The sequence below is a fragment of the Anolis carolinensis genome, unplaced genomic scaffold, assembly GCF_035594765.1.
Source record: "Anolis carolinensis isolate JA03-04 unplaced genomic scaffold, rAnoCar3.1.pri scaffold_14, whole genome shotgun sequence".
In the NCBI taxonomy this organism is placed as follows: Eukaryota; Metazoa; Chordata; class Lepidosauria; order Squamata; family Dactyloidae; genus Anolis; species Anolis carolinensis.
The window spans coordinates 5,800,831-5,823,105 of NW_026943825.1; the positions used below are offsets into that span (position 1 = coordinate 5,800,831).

At 44.1% G+C, this 22,275-nt stretch overlaps 2 protein-coding genes across 4 annotated transcripts; both read left to right on the top strand.

Annotated features, from left to right (window-relative positions):
• Positions 1-19: 19 nt before the first annotated feature.
• Positions 20-8,788, top strand: LOC134294410 (copper chaperone for superoxide dismutase-like). 3 transcript variants are annotated; one of them, XM_062965359.1, is made up of 8 exons: positions 20-175; positions 3,807-3,879; positions 4,425-4,562; positions 5,574-5,745; positions 5,860-5,920; positions 6,024-6,101; positions 6,622-6,725; positions 7,847-8,788. In XM_062965359.1, exons 1-8 carry the CDS (start codon positions 134-136, stop codon positions 7,998-8,000), a joined length of 822 nt encoding a protein of 273 aa, XP_062821429.1. In that variant the 5' UTR covers positions 20-133; the 3' UTR covers positions 8,001-8,788. The 3 variants fall into 3 exon arrangements, with proteins under 3 accessions (XP_062821429.1, XP_062821431.1, XP_062821430.1); XM_062965361.1 differs by lacking the exon at positions 20-175 and adding an exon at positions 217-372; XM_062965360.1 differs by lacking the exon at positions 20-175 and adding an exon at positions 319-487.
• Positions 8,789-16,572: 7,784 nt separating this feature from the next.
• On the top strand, positions 16,573-21,984 carry LOC134294408 (RNA-binding protein 4-like). The gene is made up of 3 exons (XM_062965352.1): positions 16,573-17,266; positions 19,099-20,138; positions 21,268-21,984. The coding sequence occupies exons 1-2, from the start codon at positions 16,918-16,920 to the stop codon at positions 20,127-20,129; spliced, it is 1,380 nt and encodes a 459-aa protein (XP_062821422.1). The 5' UTR covers positions 16,573-16,917; the 3' UTR covers positions 20,130-20,138; positions 21,268-21,984.
• Positions 21,985-22,275: the final 291 nt, after the last annotated feature.

Genomic DNA, 22,275 nt, shown 5'->3' on the forward strand with positions numbered 1-22,275 from the left:
CGCAGAACGGGGAGGCCTTTAGGGAACGGAACTGAAGCAACAGTAATAAGCCCCGCCCCCTCGCGTGTCGCCTTCAAAGGAGTCCGGCGGGGTACATTTACCTTCCTGAGGAGAAATACCGTCGAAGGCAGCGATGGCAGGAGCTCCAGGCGGAGAGGGAGGCGTCGCCTGCAAGGTGGAAGGGAATAGGGTCGTTGTTGTTGTTGTCGTGGCGGTTTTCTGGGCCTTAGAAGTCGAAGCCAGAACTCTCCATGTGGCGAGCCCAGGCCTGGGCTGACTTGGGCCTTCCAAGGGCCGGAGGCTGTGAGGAATGATGGGAGTTGAAGTCCAAACCCCTGAAGGGAAGGCCCAAGTAGGCCCAGGCCTGTACCAGTAAGTTGTTGTGAGTCCAGACTGTCTGGCCATGTTCTAGAAGCATTCTCTTCTGACCTTTCGCCCACATCTGTGGCAGGCATCCTCAGAGGTTGTGAGGTCTGTTGGAAGCTAAGTAAGTGAGATTTATATTATCAGTGGTGGGGAGAAAGAAGTCGTGTCTGCTTGAGGTACGTGTGAATGTTGCCATTTGCCACCTTGATTAGCTTTTTAAGGGCCCGTAGTTTCAAGGTCTGGCTGCTTCCTGCCTGGGGGGAATCCTTTATTGGGAGGTGTTAGCTGGCCCTGATTGATTCTTGTCTGGAACTCTCCTCCCCCCTGCTTTTTGAGTCTTGCTCTTTATTTGCTGTCTTGATTTTTACCCAATCTACTTTTACAACCTCTCCATTTTAATCCATGTTTTTATTAGTTTTTTGTCATTTATTTTTATTGGGTAATGTTTACGTTTTTATAATTGTGCATGTCTCTTGTCTATTGTTGTGTTTTATATTACTATTGTTTTTATTCGGCCTTGGCCCCCATGTAAGCCGCCCTGAGTCCCCTTTGGGGAGATAGAGGCGGGGTATAAAAATAAAGTTATTATTATTATTATTTATTATTGATTTTAGAGGGTTTTTTAATACAAGCAACCAGGTTGTGTTCATTTTCTTTCTGTTGAAATTGTCCATATGCTTGTGGATTTCAGTGGCGTCTCGGTGTCATCTGACGTGGTCGTTGTTGGAGTGTTGTTGTATGTTTTCCGGGCTGTATGGCCATGTTCCAGAAGCATTCTCTCTTGACGTTTCACCCACATCTATGGCAGGCATCCTCAGAGGTTGTGAGGAGTTGTTGGAGTGGTTCAGCGTTTCTGTGTTCTCAAATAATATGCTGTGTCCAGGGTTGGTTCATCAAGTGCTCTGCTGTGGCTGACTTCTCTGGTTGAATCAGTCTGCAGTTTTCTTTCTCTGTGTGTTTGTGTGTGTGTCAGGAGCGACTTGAGAAACTGCAAGTCACTTCTGGTGTGAGAGAATTGGCTGTCTGCAAGGACGTTGCCCAGGGGACATGGTCCGGATGTTTTACCATCCCTGTTGGAGGATTCTCTCATGTCCCCGCATTTATTTATTTGCTACATTTATATCCCGCCCTTCTCACCCCGAAGGGGACTCAGAGCGGCTTACAAATTAAATTTACATACAATATTATATTATTAGCATAGTACAATACTGGTAATAAATTACTATATTGTACTGTATCAATATATGGTAATATTATTAGTAATATTACATGTAAAATAGAATATATAATTAATATTATTATATTGTATTATTAGTATTATTTCGTATTACAATATAATATTATGAATATTATATGTATATATAATATACTAGCTGTGCCCGACCACGCGTTGCTGTGGCGAAATATGGTGGTATGGGAAATAAAAGTATTGAGGAATTGGTGGTAGTTAAGGTAAAGGGTAAAGGTTTTCCCCTGACATTAAGTCCAGTTGTGTCCGACTGTACACTGAAGTAGATTATATGGCAGTGTGGAGTCAAGATAATCCAGTTCAAAGCAGATAATATAAAATTATAAATGGGTTATATAGCTGTGTGGAAGGGCCTTGAGTCTACACTGCCATATAATCCAGTTCAAATCAGATAATCTGTATTTTATAGTGGGGAAGAGGCCTAAGTGAGGCCTAACTCTGCCTGTCCCCTGGGCTGAGTGGGTTGCTAGGAGACCAAGTGGGCGAAGCTTAGCCTTTAACTGGCAACAATTGGATAAAAACAATTATCCCTCTCCCTCTAATTAGGACTTTATTTTCCTTTTCTTTTTGTTGTATGAACGTAGAGGCATGGATGAGGGGTTGTGCTGCCAAGTTTAGTGTTTCTGGGATGTGTAGTTTTGTTGTTTTGTCCTAGGCCGAAATTTCATTACCCTTTTATATATATAGATTATTAGTATTATATCGTATTATGCACCAGTCCGTTCTTTGTTCAGCTCATGACAAGAGGACATAAGCACGGCCAGAAAATCATTCACCATCCATTATTCAGGGCATCTGGGACATGAGAGAAGCCTCCCACAAGGATGTTAAAAACATCAAAAACATCCGGGCGTCCCCTGGGCAACGTCCTTGCAGACGGCCAATTCTCTCACTCCAGAAGCGACTCAAGTTGCTCCTGACACGGAAAAAAAAACAACAAGATAATATTATGAATATTATATGTATATATAATATATTATTGCTGGAGCTGTTAGAGGGACCTCATCCATGCTCCCCTGGGGTTGGATTCGCACTGGCAACCTTCAGGTCAGCAACCCTGCCAGCACAAGGGTTTAATCCACCTGCCAGCATGGGCTCCTTGAGTCTCCTGAAAGTCTGCAGTGCCTTTCATGTTCCTTGATTTGTGTCTGGGCAATTCTGCTGCGTTTGTAGACTTGTCCACAGCTGGTATACGGTAGACTCCTGCAGAGGTGGGAGGATCCCTCTTGTCCTTTGCTGATCGGAGCATTTGTTGGATTTTCTTCATGAGTCTGTAGATTGTTTGTATGTTGTGCGTCTTCATCAGCTTCCCTATGCAGTCAGTGGTTCTCTTGATGTATGCATGATAAGAACACTTTTCTTCTGGGTGGGTCTTTGTCTTGACTCTCGTGGCTTGTTCTTGGCCTTGCAGCTCATCTGATGTCTCCTCTCAGCCTTCTCTTCTGCAGGCTAAACATACCCAGCTCTTTAAACTGCTCCTCATAGGGCTTGTTCTCCAGACCCTTGATCCTTTTAGTCACCGTCCTCTGGACACATTCCAGCTTAGAATCTATGCCTCCCTTCAATTGCGGTGCCCAGAATTGGACACAGTGCGATTCCAGTTGTGGCCTGACCAAGGGAGAACTGAGGAGTAGCATGACTTCCCTGGATCTAGGCACTAAATTCTCATTGACGCAGGCTTTGCTTTGCGTTGCTTTCTATGCCCCTGTTCAGAGGATTTCGCCTTACTTTCTGTCCCTGTGAGAATTGGATTTTGGAAAAATTGTCTTGTTGTGGAAACAAGGATTGGGCATAAAGCTTCAGTGGAGACCCCTTTTCATATTTATATCATTATTGTATTTTGATGTTTTGTATTTTGTTACTGTTTTGTACCTGATTTTGCTGTAAGCCACCCCGAATCCCCTTCGGGGGAGATGGAGGCAGGATATTATTATTATTATTATTATTATTTTCCCCATGATAATTTTTCCAGCAGTGGATTTCCATTCCTTTTGGGAGATAGATTTCTCTCACTTCCTGTTGTCTCAGTACTGTTCTTAACTATAAGTCATTTGTAACTCAGGGACACTGCCTGTATAGAAAGATAGATTGATTGGTTGATATGAAATGTTCTATAGTATGTGATTCCTTATCTTTCTGGCTGACATTTATGATCTGCTGCAGCACTCTCTCTCTCGTTCTCTTTTTGCAGTTGGAGTTTGCCGTCCAGATGACTTGCCAGAATTGTGTGGAGGCTGTTCAGAAGACTCTGAAAGGAGTGCCGGGTGAGATAAAGAGCAGGAGCAATTCCAGGAATATGTGGTGCACAACCTTTGGTCCTCTGGGGGTGTTTTGGACTTCAGCTCCCAGAATTTCTGCACTTTCGAGAAGCTAGCCAGGGCTTATGGGAGATGGAGTCCCAAATACTTGGGAGTACCACAGGTCTCTATCATAACCCCAATGATTAATACTACATTGTACATTTGGAGCCCCCAGTGGTGCAGTACTAAAGCGCTGAGCTGCTGAACTTGCAGACTGAAAGGTCGAGGTTCGAATCCGGGGAGCAAAGTGAGCACCCACTGTTAGCCCCAGCTTCTGCCAACCTAGCAGTTCGAAAACATGCAGATGTGAGTAGATCAATAGGTACCACTCCGGCGGGACATTAACAGCGCTCCATACAGTCATGTTGGCCACATGACCTTGGAGGTGTCTTTGGACAGCGCCAGCTCTTCGGCTTAGAAATGGAGTTGAGCGCCAACCCCCAGTGTCGGACACGACTGGACTTAATGTCAGGGGAAAAGCTTTACCTTTACTGTACATTTTGCTCCAGGCCTCCAGCTTTTGGATGTGCAGCTGGATTCCCAGACGGTGCTGGTGGAGACCAGCCTGGGCACCGAAGAGGTCCAGAACCTTTTGGAGAAGACCGGGCGCAAAGCCGTGCTGAAAGGGATGGGAAGCACCGTGCCAGGTAAGTCCCAGCCCAGGACCCATTTTCCTCCTGGTTCATACTTCCCGCTATTTACACAGCAAGCTTTAAACTAGCTTTTTAAAATATATATTATTAATTTAACAATAAACAGATCTATGAGTACACAGTAAACAACCCATACATTATCAATATAAATATATCATATGCGGTTGCGCAGTGTGTAAAATAAAGCGCTGAGCTGTTAAACTTGCAGACCAAAAGGTCGCAGGTTCGAATCCAGCCGCAGGTTCTACCAGCGTAGCAGTTCAAAAACATGCAAATGTGAGTAGATCAATAGGTACTGCTCCAGCAGGAAGGTAATGGCGCTCCATGCAGTCATGCCAGTGGTCACATGACCTTGGAGGTGTCTACAGACAACGCTGGCTCTTCAGCTTAGAAATCGACATGAGCACCAACCCCCAGAGTTGGACACGTCTAGACTTAATGTCAGGGGAAAGCCTTTACCTAACCCTAAAGTCCTCATTATCATTGTTATCATTAACAACAGTGTTGTGTGATTTCTGGGCTGTATAGCCGTGATCTATTTTATTTATTTATTTTATTTATTTATTTACATCACTTTTACCCCGCCTTTCTCTCCGAGGAGATTCAAAGCGGCTTACAGTAAATGGCAAAAATTCAATGCCTAAAAACAATGTAAAAACAACAATTCATATAAAACAATCTACAAAACAACAGTTCATATAAAACAGATACCATTACAAAATAAAATCACATTATATAAAATTTTAAGAATGTCCAAGATTAAAATCCATCTAGCAGCAGTTCAAATGAGGACCTTTCCAGGTCTCATCCTAAAAGGCTCTAAGCTTACTCCCACTCAGCTCTCCTCTTTTCTGCCAATTGGAATCAAAACAAATAGGCCATGAACCTCATTTCCTATGTACGGGAACCCCTGCATAAAAATATTTTAATAAGGAAAATAAAGAAGTGTCAAATCACAGGAGATTCAGATTCATGTACTATGCGTTTTCTTCTTAACACCATTAGGCAGTGCGGCTGTGGCCATGGTGTCCGGCCCTGGCTTGATCCAGGGGGTGGTGAGGTTCTTGCAAGTCTCCCCTGAGAAATGCCTGGTGGATGGGACCGTTGATGGGTTGGAGCCGGGGTTGCACGGCTTGCATGTCCACGAGTTTGGAGACATCAGTGGCGGCTGCAACAGGTAAAGAGATGCAAGCGGGGAATGTTCTGGAGTCCCTTCGGGTTTTGCGAATTACGCCCCATTCAGGGACTTGTCTTCTATGGGATGTCCAATTTCCGCTTTGTTTCCTCGCAGCTGTGGGGACCATTTCAACCCTGATGGGGAATGCCACGGAGGACCGCAGGATGAACACCGGGTCAGTTGTGCACATTAAATGCAGACCACACTTTGCCCACTTAGAGCCTTAAATTACTTGAATGACATTAATGAGATGTAACAGCAAGGCTCTCTCTTTGCAGCATACTGGGGATCTGGGCAATATTGTGGCTGCGGCGGATGGAAGAGCTTCCTTCCGGATTGAAGACGGCCGACTGAAGGTACAACGCTAGCCCAGTGGAAGCTTTTAAACAGAGGCTGGCCATCTGTTGGGAGGGCTTTGATTGTGCTTTTCCTGCATGAAGGCAGAACGGGGTTGCACTGGATGGCCTTTGGGGATCCCAGCTCTCATTATTCTATGATTCTATGACATTTAGCAGGGCCCCCTGGTGGCACAGTGTGTTAAAGCGCTGAGCTGGTGAACTTGCGGACCAAAAGATGCCAGGTTCAAATCCCGGGAGCGGAATGAGCTCCCGCTGTTAGCCCCAGCTCCTGCCAACCTAGCAGTTCGAAAACATGCAGATGTGAGTAGATCAATAGGTACAGCTCCGGCGGGAAAGTAACAGCGCTCCATGCAGTCATGCCGGCCACATGACTTTGGAGGTGTCTACAGACAACGCCGGCTCTTCGGCTTAGAAATGGAGATGAGCACCAACCCCCAGAGTCAGTCACGACTGGACTTAACGTCAGAGGAAAACCTTTACCTTTTATGACATTTAGCAAAGTTGCCTTCTTTCTCAGGTCCAGGATATAATTGGACGCTCCCTGGTGATCGACGCAGGGGAAGATGACTTGGGCCGTGGATGCCATCCGCTCTCAAAAGTCACGGGAAATTCGGGAGACAGGTGAGATGATTGCAGCGGGTTTTCAAGAGAAAACCTTTGGCTGCTATCGCTGGATATTTCTTCTCCTTACTGGAATACTATGGTAACCTCCTTTGGGGTGAGAAGGGTGGAATATAAATATAGTGTTCCTCCACTACTTCGCGGTTCACTTTTAGCGGGTTCGCTGTTTCGCGGTTTTTCAATAAACTCTAAAAGATTATTATAAATCATAAAAAATTAAAATTTACAGCCTAAGGAAGGGAGGAAGGAGAAGTCAAAGGGAGAGAAAAAGAGCCCAAGTGGCAACGGGAGGAAAAGGATGTGATTTATCAACACATGATTGGTTGATAATAATAATAATAATAATAAAACTTTATTTATACCCCGCCACCATCTCCCCAACGGGGACTCGGGGCGGCTTACATGGGGCCATGCCCAAAACCATACAATATAACAGAATATAAAACAACACATCAAAACACAATTTAACAATGCAATAAATAATAACATACATTACAAACCAGAATTCAGAAAAAGCAATAAAATCCAGGGCGGGCCACATGAACACTAAGTTAAAACTCGGTGAGAAAGACATATGAATAAAACCACGGGGAGCAGGGACATAAAATAGTGAAGAAAGATATAACAGTTACTCTCCAAAGAGCCATGTTTTTAAGTCTTTCTTAAAGGCTAGCAAAGTGGGGGCCTGCCTAATCTCAATGGGCAGTGAATTCCACAGTCGGGGGGCCACAGCAGAAAAGGCCCTCTCCCTTGTTCCCACAAGACGGGCCTGAGATACAGGCAGTGGCGACAGGAGTCTTGATAAAGACTTGAAATAGTGTATAAGTATTAAAATAATGTGTAAATATTAAAATAAATATAGCGTCCCTACTTGGCGGATTTTCACTTATTTCGGGTGGTCTTGGAACCTAACCCCAGAGATAGGTGAGGGAACACTGTACTGTAAATAAATAAATACTTTCCACTTAGGCCTTATATAGGAAACAGGGTAAACTTTGAGGCCTTCTGCTACCCATTAGGTGTTTTACATTAGCTACATCTAGGGCAGCCCCACATGAAATGTGCTGCAGCAGTCAAGATCTGCACCTTTTCTGTTTCTCATTCTCACTTTGCTTTTGCAGAGTGGCCTGTGGGATCATTGCCCGTTCCTCAGGCCTCTTCCAAAACCCCAAGAAGATCTGCACCTGTGACGGAGTGACGCTTTGGGAGGAGCGAGAGCGACCCATGGCCCGTCTGGGGAAGAAGACTGGCAACCCACTGGCCCCACATCTCTAGGATGCCAAGCTCGGGTCTGGGTCTTATATGTTAGGATTTCCAGAAAGGGAGCGGTCACAACAGTAATTGAGAATGCAGGGGGTGATGGCTTCTGGTCCCCATAAAAGAACCTTCCCCAACCTGGCGCTTCCATTCCGCTCATTCTCTATTTTTGCTAGTAGGAGAGTGATGGGAATTGTAGTTCAACACTCTTCTAAGGCCTTAAGTTAGGGCAGACTGCACTAAGGTTGGGAGAAAGGCACATTCCATTTGGTTTTGTATTAGGAATGAGACGCGTATCTTAGTTCGACTCCTTTGAATCCCGTCCGTATTCACTTTCCATTTTTACTTCGTGTCGGACTGAAAAAGAGCTGTGCTTTTCCAAGGAACGTTTCCGCAATGAGCCGTGTTGAATCTTGTTTATTGATGAAATCATGTTTGTAAACATCTCCAGACAAAACGCATTTTGAATTGAGCACATGTACTTTGTATACAAACTGAAAATAATTTTAACATTTCTGCTATTTGGGGCTTCTCCTTGTGATGACGTGCCTTTTCGTTAAGTCTCAGAAAGGATGTATTTCATAAATGGTAAAGAAGTTACATGGATTAATGTCTCTTCCACCCCAATTTGGAGATAATTTGGTGCTCTTTTATACTCCAGATACTACCTTTATTAAAGTGTTATCAGGGATATAACTGCCATCACCATCAACTTGAAGCCTTCCTACAATTCTTTCCTTAAAACCATCTGCCGAATGGCATTTTATTTAGAAGCATCCTTTAATACAGATACGAATTTTAACCAATATTGGGTTGTTGTGTGTTTTCTGTGCTATCTGGCCATGATCCAGAAGCATTCTCTCCTGACGTTTCGCCCACATCTATGGCAGGTATCCTCAGAGGTTGTGAGCTCGCAAGTGGGGTTTATATCTCCGTGAAATGTCCAGGGTGGGAGAAAGAACTCGTCTGTTAGAGGCAAGTGTGAATGTTGCCATTGGCCACCTTGATTAGCACTGAATAGTCATGTAGCTTCAAAGCCTGGCTGCTTCCTGCCTGGTGGAATTCTTTGTTGGGAGGTTGATTCCGGCCATGAAAGCCTTCGACAACACATTTAACCATTATCTTTATTCATTATATCTGCGGTTTTCCTCCAGTTAAATATGTAAACTATTTGGCTTCTAGCAATCACATTGTATTGTCAATTTTTAAGAATTTATTCTGGCTGTATCTATGTTTCTGTAAATGGAGCCGCTGGTGGCGCAGCGGGTTAAACTGCTGAGCTTGCTGGTTGGCGGTTCAAATCCGGGGGCGGGATGAGCTCCCGCTGTTAGTTCCAGCTTCTGCCAACCTAGCAGTCCGAAAGCACGCAAATGTGAGTAGATCAATAGCTACTACTCCGGTGGGAAGGTAACGGCAGAGTGGGATAAGGCTAGACTTCATGTCAGGGGAAAACCTTTACCTTTTTATACCGTTTAAATAGCTATATGAAAACAAAACTCTGAAAATTAGAAAAATTGTAAGTGCAATGTTTCTTTCTTGCAGCTGCATAGAAAATTCACTTTGTTTCAAGGATTATTGTTCCATTGTTATTGCGGTTCAAGGAAACAGTATCTAGTCGAATTGACGTTGCCACTTTCGCTTTTGACTGTAGAACAACGCCCATTTGAGAACACTGGACCAGATATTAATTCTACGTAATTGTATTTTAATAATACGTCAAGAAAAACTCTTGTCTTGAAATGAGACTTTTAAGAAAGAGAAACGTATTTTGGAAATCGCAATGCTCGTTCAGCCATAAATCTTCGCTTATTTCATTTTGAACGAAAGAGTGAACAATCTGTAATGCAGGTATCCTGAGGAAGGAGGTGTGTTTAGTTTTTCACACACACACACACTTTGGACTTCAAAATATAGTTTTTACGTGTTTTTTTTGTTTTGTTTTTTGCACAATGGGATTGAACATTACCTCCGAATCAGGAGGTTGGATTTTGCGGATATATTTTGGCTTCCTCGGGCTGTATTGATCACTGCTGTATGCAAATCACTCGTATTCATATACGTTGCCAAAGATGAGATCCATGTTCGACTCCCCCCAAATGGCACCCCCACAGATATTCTGGACAACTGGATCTTGTAAATCACCAAAACCACTTTTATTGATGAAAAATTAAGGATATCTAAATGTATTTCCAACTGGAAGCATACTTGTATACTGTACGATTCTACCGAAGGCTGCTCTTAAAAGTAACTTTCAAAACAAGGATAGTAAAATAGGGACTTCAGTGAACTAAAAGTTTTCTTTTCCTCACAGAAAAATAAACGAAAGAATCAGAAGCTATCGTTGGTAAACAAACCATCTTCTCAGCCCTTCCGATTTTGGTTTTAAAGGACCGAATAGGCAGCAATGCACAGAAAACTTAGAATTAAGACGGAAGGTAACTCAAAAGGCTCTGTTTCTCTTCAATAGCGACATATCACTAGTTTACATAGGCAATTACTCAGGAAAGGAGCTAGAAAGCCTAGATGCCATGACACTTGTGGCAAAAGGGGGTAAAGAAATGCAGTGGCTCAAAAGAACACGCTGAAAGCATCAAAGAGCGTTATGCAAAGCATGTCACAAAGATGACAGTCAAAAAATCAGAGAAAAAGACCAAGAATCTTCTGCAAAGACAAGTAACGAGAAAGCTGTTGCCTGTCAACCAAATGATTCAACACGGGCACTGGCGTATTGCATATATTTCGAGAGACCGTAATTTATCCACGTCAAATGGCAGAAGGATTGGAATAAATTCTGATGAAACAATGGAAACCTTGGAGACCAGATCAATGGGTCGCCTGAAGTCCGGATAGGACCTAGTTGAGAAAAGAGACACGAGATCATATTTTAAAAAAACATGGCAGAACTCAAACGTTTGTCACATTTTCGAACTCTGCCCTCCCCTCGTCGCCCAGAAACAGGCCTAGAACGGCAACCAAATGGGCAACATCCCATTTACGAGAAGTGAGTTGAGCGTCAGAAGGCACAGGAAGTTTCCTGGCAGTTTTTTCTAATCCAGGGAAAACAATAGTATTTGCTGGCCTTTTAAGAAGAGTTTCAAGCCTTCCATCAGAAGCCGCAATAAAACGAGGTTCACGCCACAGTATATCCAACGTTCTATTACGTCCAATGACGACGGACACAGAGGCTTAATTCTGCCCAAAATTAAATGGTCAAATGAACTATTATTTCACCGGGTTGAAATACGTCACGGCTGTGCTCTACAGTTGGAGATGGCTGGATATACAAGGCATCAAGTGCAGGACTCGATTTCTAGAATTTAATTAGATCCAAGGAAGTTACATTTGTTCTTTAAGAACCACACCTTCATAGTTGGTTATTAGCATTATTTGTAGTTCTAGTCAAGAAGGCTCAAAGGTCTAACTTCTCTGCTGTACCTGGAGATCTAGTCAACCCACGATGCCAAGGATTTTCCACTCTATAATATTCCTCAGAAACCAGTATGTCGTTATAGGTTTTAACTGACTTTCAAACCATATCTTATGTTTATTGTGTTTTAACTTTTGCTTCCGATATTTTAATATGGCTACGGTTTAATATATACTTTTATAGTTGCATTTAACCATTTTAAATACGTGCTTTTTATACATGTGTAATTATTATTTTATTATTATTGGGGAGCCCCCGGTGGCGCAGTGGGTTAAACCGCTGAACTGCTGAATTTGCTGACCAAAAGGTTAGCAGTTCGAATCCAGGGAGTGAACTCTCGCTGTTAGCTTGAGCTTCTGCCAACCTAGCAGTTTGAAAATATGCAAATGTGAGTAGATCAATAGGTACCGCTCCTGCAGGAAGGTAACAGTGCTCCATACAGTCATGCCAGCCACATGACCTTGGAGGTGTCTACGGACAACGCCAGCTCTTCGGCTTAGAAATGCGGATGAGCACCAACCCCCAAAATCGAATACGATTATAGACTTAATGTCAGGGGAAAACCTTTACCTTTACTTATTATTATTCAACACAGAAATGTGCAGATGAGAAAAAGTGGAAGATGGCAGTCTGTGTTTCCCTTTGTCCCCACAAAATGCTCAGAAAGCTTCCAAAGATCAACTATAATGTGAAAGTAATAGAAAAGCCAGCAAGAGAGCTTTCCTATCCCAAACAGCAAATACAGACTGTATTCTCACAAGTGCTTTCAAACCAATGCCACTTTAGAGCAAGAGGGGGCTACCTGATGCCTTTTAGAGGTTTTCGGCTACGACTTCCATCAATCCCAACCAACAGAATCAACGGTCAGGGGTTATGGCAGGAGAAATATCTGTTTCCTATCCCAAATTTCACAAGAAGCCAACGACTCCTCTAAGAGCTGCAAAGTGAAGACTCCTAGCTAATCCCTCTGGAAGATCTCTAAACAGATCAGCTGCGTACCTCTGACTGTTAACGGAAGCTCCTATGATTTTCACGACTCCTACGTGGCGGAGAAAGACGAATGCGTTCATATGGTCGATGGCGAGGAGAACCTTCCGATCTTGCTGTATACTTCCCACTTGGTCCGTTTCCTCTTCTGTTGAAATCATTGCGGCTGCTGTGTGGTGGGGAGAGGCAAACATGCTCGTACGGAGGGCTGTAACTGTCTTCCATGTGTTTCGTCATATGCCTTTTATTTACTTCAGGCTCATCTCTGTAGAGGTCTTCGTAGCTGCTGCTCGGCGGAGAGAGGCGGACGCGCTCATACAGCGAATACCGGGAAGTGGTTTCCAACCTCCACCCAGACAGAGCTGCCCGTTGAGGAGAACGAGGCATCCTGCTGCGTGGAGACTGAGCCCTGTAACCTGAACCAAACCGATCAGGAGCAGATTGGTATGCTACATCCGCGGATGCTCTGTTACGTGTTGACAGGGAATCGGAGAACTCCTTAGAGTAGGAATCAGCCTGATTACCATAAACAGAATTGTGGCTGTCATAGGACTTGCCTCCATAGGAATGGGAATGGGCAGAGTGGGTCCGGCCACGTGAGGCCTCTGGATAGTTGTAGGGCTCTGACTCGGCCCCATTTCGGTATGCTGCCCCTTGCCCAGTTGTCGACTGGGGTCGATAGTCCTGATCAAACGCTGCAGGTGGCTGGTCTTCGTAATATGGATCTGGAAATGTGTTCCCTTCAACTCTAGGATGTTGCTCAGAATTTTGCTTACGGTCATTAAGCATATGATCTTTCACAGAGCGTTGCACAGCAATGTAGCTCCCCTTGAGTTCCATCCCATTAAGGTGTTTAATGGCCGCTCTACCATCCTCCTCATTGTCCATGTGAACGAACGCATAGTCTGACAAAGCAGTAGACAGAAGGGTTATCAATAAGGAACACATGACATTTTATTTCAAAAACCCATTCCTACTTGGATGTGGCCTGGACATCAGCCAGCAGCACATCTGTTAGGCTGCTGGACAAGGCAGTTATGATCAGCTCAGGTTCTGCTGCAATTAATAATAATAATATTCTTTGATTATATTATTTATTTATTTATTTACTACATTTATATCCCGCTCTTCTCACCCCGAAGGGGACTCAGAGGGGCTTACAAATCAAATGAACATACAATATATTATTAGCATAGCACAATATAAGCATTAAATTACTATATTGTTCCGAATCATTATATGGTATTATTATTAGTAATATTACATTTAATATATAATATATAATTAATATTATTATATTGTATTATTAGTAGTATAATACTGCATTACATTACAATATTATTATCAATATTATATGTATATACAAAATATTATATATTTATAAATTATTATAAATTATATATACAGTAGAGTCTCACTTATCCAACACTCGCTTATCCAACGTTCTGGATTATCCAACACATTTTTGTAGTCAATGTTTTCAGTAGATCGTGATATTTTGGTGCTAAATTAGTAAATACAGTAATTACTACATAGCATTACTGTGTATTGAACTACCTTTTCTGTAAAATTTGTTGTATAACATGATGTTTTGGTGCTTAATTTGTAAAATCTTAACCTAATTTGATGTTTAATAGACTTTTCCTTATTATCCAACATATTTGCTTATCCAACATTCTGCCGGCCCATTTATGTTGGATAAGTAAGACTCTACTGTATAGTGTTCCCTCACTTATTGTTGGGGTTAGGTTCCAGGACCAGCCGCAATAAGTGAAAATCCGCAAAGTAGGGACCCTATATTTATTTTAATATTTATACATTATTTTAGTAGTTATATACTATTTTAAGTCTTTATCAAGCAATTGTGTTGAAAAATCACCTCCTTCTTCTCCCATTGCCGCTTGGGCTCCTTTTCTCTCCCTTTGGCTTCTTCCTCCCTTCCTTAGACTGTTAATTGTAATTTTTATGATTTATAATAGTCTTTTAGAGTTTATTGAAAAACAGCGCAACATAGAATCTGTGAAAAGTGAACCGCAAAGTAGTATTAACAAAATTATATATATATATATATATATATTCAAAAATAGATTGAAACACGCATATTAAGAGCATGGGAAGTTTATGTTTCAAATAATGCAATTATTAATATGTATTTAATAAGATAATAATTTGATATATAATGTGTGAGAGGCTGAGGAAGCCATAACTTTATAATTTTATAATTCATGGTTTAATAGAGTCTAATTAGAGTTTTAATTGATGTGGTATTTTTTATTGTTTATTAATATGTCATTGTTTTATTGAATATATTTTGGGCAATGTAATTTGCTGACTGTTGTAAGCCACCCTGAGTCCCTCCGGGTGAGAAGGGCGGGGTAAAAATGATGTAAATAAATAGTGAGCTAACACTGTATATGTATATAAAATATTCCGCCCTATCTTCCCAGAGGGACTCAGGGCGGATTCTGATGGTACTGTTTCTATGTTATTGCCTTGTTGAATTGTTTATTTATTTATTATTTATTTATTTAATACATTTATATCCCGCCCTTCTCACCCCGAAGGGGACTCAGGGCGGCTTACAAATTAAATTTACATACAATTGTTGTTGATTCTATTGAGATACGTTTTTTTACAGGGTAAAAGTATAGTAAATAAATAAATGTTTTGATCTAGGTTTGGTTTTAATCTTTGTTGGATCGGGCTTGTCACTATGTAAGCCGCCCCGAGCCCTTTCGGGGAGATAGAGGCGGGATATAAAAATAAAATTATTATTATAATTAAACTTCCTGACTGTGAGAGAGAGCTGTTCAGCAGTGGAACTCTCCCTCTGCCCTGGAATGTGGTGGAGGATCCTTCTATGGAAGTTTTGAAACAGAATGGGTGGCCATCTGTTTGGGGGGCTTTGAACGGGCCCTCCAGGTGTTTTGGACTCCAACTCCCAGCATTCCTCACAGCCTCAGGCCCCTTCCTTTTCCCCCTCAGCCGCTTAAGCGGCTGAGGGGGAAAAGGAAGGGGCCTGAGGCTGTGAGGAATGCTGGGAGTTGGAGTCCAAAACACCTGGAGGGAAGGCCCAAGTTTGCCCATGCCCGCCGTAAAGGGAGGGGGGATTTCACACCTTTCACGCCACTTTTCACGACGTCGCACGCGACGACGGGCCCGAAGTCCTCGAAGAGCGGGCGGATGTCTTCCGTGCCGCAGCCCTTGGGGAGGTTCCCCACGTAGATCTTGATGCCCCGGAAACGGTAAACGTAGAGCGGGAGGTGGCGGAAAAGCGTCCCGTGCAGCGCCCGCCGCGCCCGCTCGGCCGCCTCCTCGTTGCGCATGCGCACCGTGGCGGAGAATTCCCTCATGAAGACATTCAGCACGTCGTCGGGCTCCGCCGACACCCCCTCGAAGTGCCGCCGCAGCTCGGCCTGCGGGGTCATGCGGGGGATGTTCTTCACGAACAGCCGCACCGTGCGGCGTCCGTACGGCCGAGACATTTGTGCCCCGTTTTCCCTGAGGAAGGATGACGGCGAAGAGCTCTTCCCCACCGTCGTCTGCCTCTGCGCATGCGCTCTGGGCGCTCGCCTGGTTGCTGAGGGAAAGAAACGGTCACTTACCGCTGTGCGCATGCGCGTTGCTTCTACCCTCTGAGGCGGAAGGGAAGGAGACAGAATGCGCAGGCGCAGAAATCCTTGTCGCTTTGTAGAAAAGTATGCCGTTTCCTAATGGAAGAGGCCACGCATGCGCATTCCGTGAGGCAGCAGAATGAGAATGACTGCGCAGGCGCAAAAATCCCCGTTGCTTTAGAGAAAAGCATGGCGTCTTAGTGGAAAGGGACTACGCATGCGCAGAAATCCTTGTCGCTTTGTAGAAAAGCATGCCGTTTCCTAATGGAAGAGGCCACGCATGCGCATTCCGTGAGGCAGAGGAAGGAGAATGACTGCGCAGGCGCAGAAATCCCTGTCGCGTTAGAGAAAAGCATGGCGTCTTAGTGGAAAGGGACCACGCATGCGCAATCCGGGAAGTGGAGGAAAGAGATTGCGCGGGCGCATCAATCCCTGTTTCTTAAGGGAAAGAGACCGCGCATGCGTATTGCGTGAGGCAGAGGAAGGAGAATGAATGCGCAGGCGCAGAAATCCCTGTTGCTTTAGAGAAAAGCATGGCGTCTTAGTGGAAAGGGACCACGCATGCGCAATCCAGGAGGCGGAGGAAAGAGAGAGACTGCGCAGGCACAGCAATCCCTTTTTTTAAGGCAAAGAGACAGAGGAAGGAGGGAGAGGAAGGAGGGATCGCGCAGGCGCCGTGTCCATTGCTCCCCTCAGTTGATCAAGTCACGCGCATGCGCAGAGCCGTCAAGCGAGGAAGCGCTCTTTTTCTCCCCCCTCAGACGCCAGGCGAGCGGTCAGAGCGCATGCGCAGAGGCAGACGGCGGGCGGGAAGAGCTCATCTTCTTCACAGAGGTCTCTCTCGTCTTCTCGCGCTTCCTCCCTTTTCTCTCGCTGTCCGCCCCTCTCAACCGGCAAAACGGGGAGGATGTGGCCCTACCCAAGCCGCTCCGTGCGGCTGTTCGTGAGGGGCTTCCCCCGCGGGAGCACGCAGCGGGACATGCGGCGGCACTTCGAGAAGGCCGTGGGGCCCGGCGACGTGCTCGACGTCTCCGTGAGGGGCTTATGCGCCATTGTGCGCATGCGCGACGAGGCGGCGGGCGAGCGCGCGCGGCGGGAGCTGCACGGGCAGCCCTTCCTCGGCATCCCGATCTCCGTCCACCGCTTCCGGGGCATCAAGATCTACGTGGGCGGCCTCCCCGAGTACTGCGCCCCGGAAGACCTCCGCCCGCTCTTCCAGGAATACGGGCCCGTCGCCGAGTGCGGCGTCGTGAAAGGTGTCGTGCCATCCCTCTCCCCCTCGAAGCTCTTTCTCTTCCTCCTCCTTCCCCTTGCTGTGCCTTTCTTAGCACTGAATGGCCTTGCAGCTTGTTAGCTGGCCCCGATTGTTTCCTGCCTGGGAATAGAATCCTAGAGTTGGAAGAGACCTTATTTATTTATATATTTGCAGCATTTATATCCCGGCCTTCTCAGAGCGGCATACAAGTTATATGTACATATATAAAAGGGTAATGAAATTTTGGCCTAGGACAAAACAACAAAACTACACATCCCAGAAACACTAAACTTGGCAGCAGCACCCCTATCCATGCCTCTACGTTCATACAACAAAAAGAAAAGAAAAATAAAGCCCTAATTAGAGGGAGAGGAATAATTGTTTTTATCCAATTGCTGCCAGTTATAAGGCTAAGCTCTGCCCACTTGGTCTCCTAGCAACCCACTCAGCCCAGGGGACAGGTAGAGTTAGGCCTCACTTAGGCCTCTTCCCCACTGCCTATAAAATATAGATTATCAGATTTGAACTGGATTATATGGCAGTGTAGACTCAAGGCCCTTCCACACAGCTATATAACCCATTTATAATCTTATATTATCTGCTTTGAACTGGATTATCTTGACTCCACACTGCCATATAATCCACTTCAGCATACATTTTATCCAGCTGTATAGAAGGGGCCTCATACTTTGCCACAGCAGCGCATGGCCGGGCACAGCTAGTACAATATATTATATTATTAGTATAGCACAATATAAGCTTTATAATAATTATAATAATAATAAAACTTTATTTATACCCCGCCACCATTTCCCCATGGGGACGCAGGGCGGTTTACATGGGGCAGAGGCCCAAACAACATAGGGCAAAATATAGGCAACATAATGACAGAAAAAGTAGTTCAGTATGCAGTAATGTTATATTGTAATTACTGTATTTACGAGTTTAGCACCAAAATATCACAATATATTGAAAACATTGACTACAAAAATGCATTAGATAATCCAGAACCTTGGATAAACGAGTCTTGAATAAGTGAGACTCTACTGTATATTGTATATACATATAATATTGATAACAATACTATAATGTAATACAATATAATAATTATGCACTGTTATAATTGTATAGTCCTTGGGCCACCTCATGAGGTCAATATAACAATATCATAATATGTAATACTCATATTATGATATACTGTACTAATAATATAATACAGTAGAGTTTCACTTTATATTTATATTACATGTAATGTTACTAATAATATTACAATGTAGTGGTATAGTACAATGTAGTAATTTATAATGATTATATTCTGCTATGTTAATAATATAATATATAGTATGTACATATAACTTGTAAGCTGCCCTAAGTTCCCTTCAGGGTGAGAAGGGCAGATATAAATGTTGCTAAATAATAATAATAATAAATAAATAAATAAATGGGCCATCCAGTTCGACCCCCCGCCAAGAAGCAGGAAATCGCACTCAAAGCACCCCCGACAGATGGCCATCCAGCCTCTGCTTAAAAGCCTCCAAAGAAGGAGCCTCCACCGAACTCTGTGAATCCTAATAACATGGGCAGTGATAAAGTGCTGAAGGCTAGGATATAGGTGGGGGTGGGGGTGGAGACTCAATCAACTGTTCATCTTCATGCCTTTCATCATCGAGACCTTTAGAGTTGCAGAACCTCAGCTGATCATAGTTGCCATGTCCTGCGTCCAAACAGATGTGCCATTGGCTGATGTCCAGGCCACATCCAAGTATGAATGGGTTTCTGAAATAAAATGTCATGTGTCCCTTACTGATAACCTTCTGTCTACTGCTTTGTCAGACTATGCGTTCGTTCACATGGACAATGAGGAGGATGGTAAAGCGGCCATTGAACACCTTAATGGGACGGAACTCTACGGGAGCAGCATTACTGTACAACGCTCTGTGAAAGACCATAAGCATTATGTAAACCGTGAGCAGCATTCTGAACAGGAAACTCTAGATGAAAGGGACACATTTGCAGATCCACATTATGAAGAACCACCTGTGTCGTATGATCAGGACTATCGATTCCAGTCTGGGCAGGCAGCAGCATACCGAAATGGGGATGAGTTGGAAGACAACAGCTATGCAGAGGCCTACTCTGCCCAGTCTCATTCCTATGGAAGCAAGTCCTATGACAGCCACAATGCTGATTATGAGAATCGGGCTGCTTATGATGTGGGGGATGACGCGACTGCTTCCTACTCTACACAGTACTCTGATTCCCAATCCACACATGACAGAGCATCAGTGGATGTAGCATACCAATCCGTTTCTGATCGGTTAGCATTAGGTCACAGGAAAACCTCTTCCCGCCATTCACTGTATGAGCGCGTCCGTCTATCCCCACCGAGTAGCAGCTATGAGGACGAGCGTGCAGGCGGTAAAAGCTATACGAGACAAGCGGATGATAGTTACTGCCCGCCGTACAAGTACGTTTGTCGCTCCCCACCACACAGCAGCCGCGACGATTTCGACAGAAGGGGAAACAGATCAAGTAGCAGGTATACAGGAAGATCAGAAAGTGCTTCTCGCTATACATCAAGATCAGAAAGCGCTTCTCGCTATAGATCGGAAAGCTCGTCTCGCTATAGATCGGAAAGCTCTTCTCGATATAGATCGGAAAGCTCTTCTCGCTATACCGGAAAATCGGAAAGCTCTTCTCGCTATACAGGAAGATCGGAAAGCTCTTCTCGCTATACAGGAAGATCAGAGAGTGCTTCTCGCCATACAGGAAGATCGGAAAGTTCTTCTCACCGTCGACCGTATGAACGCAATTATCTTTCTCCGCCACATAGGAGTCGTGAAAACCATAGGAGCCACCGTTAACTGTCAGAGGTACGTCGCCGATCTCTTTCCAGTCACGCTTACTGTTTAGCGGTCTCCTTCCACTTCCAGAGGGGTGAAATATTAGCCTTTGCTTTAAAAGGTTGCTGGCTTCTTGTTTAGTTTGAGATAGGGATACGGGCGCATTACAGCTACAGCCCCTGACCACTGATTCTGCTGGTTGGGGTTGATGGGAGTCGTAGCCCCAAACATCTGGAAGGTGTCAGGTAGCCCACACCTGCTCTAAAGTGGCATTGGTTCGAAAGCAGTTGGTAGAATATTGATTTATTTATTTGCAGTATATATATTCCATCCTTCTCACCCCAAAGGGGACTCAGGGCGGATCACAATACCCGTATACATAGCAAACATTCAATGCTGTTAGACACATGACATATATAGGCAGACACAGAGGCAATTTAACGTTCCAGCTTCTGGCTTCTTGAGGGTATGTTCGATTCCGGCTACAGGGGGACCTACTGCTTCACTGTCCACTTATGACACTGAGTCCTTGATGGAGTACTTCCTCATTCATTCTTCCACATGCCGCTGGAGATTTTAGTTGAATTAGCCCTCCCACATAAGCGGTACCTACATTTCTACTTGACAGTTGCAACTGTCTCTTGGCTGCATAGGTCAACAGCAAGCTGGACTATTAATGGTCAGGAGCTTACCCTGGCCTGGGCTGGCTTTGAATTCATGACCTCTCTGTCAGTAGTGATTTATTGCAGCTGGCTACTAACCAGCTGCACCACAGCCTGGCCCTGAATACAGGCTGTATTTGCTGTTTGGGATAGGGAGGCAGGTTCTCTTACTGGCCTTTCTACTGTTTTCACACCGTAGTTGATCTTTGGAAGCTTTTCTGAGCCTTTTGTGGTGCCAAAAGGAAACATAAGACTGCCTTGTTCCACTTTTCCCCATCTTCCCTGGATTAGAAAAACTGCAGAGAAACTTCCTGTGCCTTCTGAGACTCAACTCACTTCTCGTCGATGGGTTGTTGACGAAAAGATGTGTCTCTTTGGTTGCCCTGCTAGGCCTGTGTCTGCTCCTGGGCAACAAGGGGAGGGCAGAGTTCAAACATGTGGCGAATGAGTTTAGGCGTGTTTATAAAATGCAATCTCGTGTCTCTTTTCTTAACCAGGTACTATCCTGACTTCAAGCGGTCCAAGGTTCCCATTCTTCATCAGAATTCCCTCCCATCCTTCTGCCCTTTGAAGTGGATAAATCACGTTATTTCAAAATGTATGCATAATGCCAGCTGCAGCGCTCTTTGACAAATTCAGAATGTTCTTTTGAGCACTGCATTTCTTTACCCCCTTTTTTGCCACGAGTGTCATGACATCTAGGCATTCTAACTTCTTTCCCGAGTAACTGCATACGGAAGTGAGTTATATGTTGCCATTGAAGAGAAGTAGAGCTCTTTCAGTTACCTTCTGTCTTAATTGTAGTTTAGCCTCTTATAAGCTATCTGTGAACTGCTGCCTATTCAGCCCTTTAAAACCAAAGTCGGAGGCTGAGAGGATTGTTTGTTTACCAACAATCGCTTCTGATTCCTTGGCTTATTTTTCTAAGAGAAAAAGAAATATCTTAGTTCATTGAAGTACCTGTTTAACTGAGTTACTTTTAAGAGCACCCTTCAGTAAATTCATATAGTATACAAGTCCCCCTTGATGGATTATCATCTTGTTGTGGTGAGGGGGCTTACGTGTTCAAATGAATCTGCCGGTGCAACCGTCAGAGTCATGCACTCCCAGGGGAGGCTCCAGACCGAGCTTCAAGTATGCTTCCAGTTAGAAATAAATTTAGATACACATAATGTTTTGTCAATAAAAGTGGGTTTGTTGGTGTTTTTATAAGATCCAGTTGTCCAGAATATCTGTGGGAGTGCCATTTTTTTTTGGGAGAGGGGCTGTTACAACAATCGAAAATGAATTTCATCCTTGGCAACAAACATTTATTTATTCACTTGCTTACTGCATTTATATACTGCTTTTCTCACCCCTGGGGGGACTCAAAGCGGTATACAACATAGTAATGGCAAAATTCAATGGCAAATATACATGTGAAAACATAACAAACAGATCATCAAGTCATAAACAATAAAATAAACATAAACAACTCAAAAAATAACATAATTAGAAATTTAAAT

What these genes read in the sequence shown, in the direction of transcription:
- LOC134294410 (XM_062965359.1), top strand. Translation starts at nt 134, where the DNA reads ATGGCAGGAGCTCCAGGCGGAGAGGGAGGCGTCGCCTGCAAG. An exon ending in AGGGAGGCGTCGCCTGCAAG is followed by an intron (nt 176 to 3,806) that starts GTGGAAGGGAAT and finishes CTCTTTTTGCAG; the next exon opens with TTGGAGTTTGCCGTCCAGAT. An exon ending in GACCGCAGGATGAACACCGG is followed by an intron (nt 5,921 to 6,023) that starts GTCAGTTGTGCA and finishes CTCTCTTTGCAG; the next exon opens with CATACTGGGGATCTGGGCAA.
- LOC134294408 (XM_062965352.1), top strand. Translation starts at nt 16,918, where the DNA reads ATGTGGCCCTACCCAAGCCGCTCCGTGCGGCTGTTCGTGAGGGGCTTC. An exon ending in CGAGTGCGGCGTCGTGAAAG is followed by an intron (nt 17,267 to 19,098) that starts GTGTCGTGCCAT and finishes CTGCTTTGTCAG; the next exon opens with ACTATGCGTTCGTTCACATG.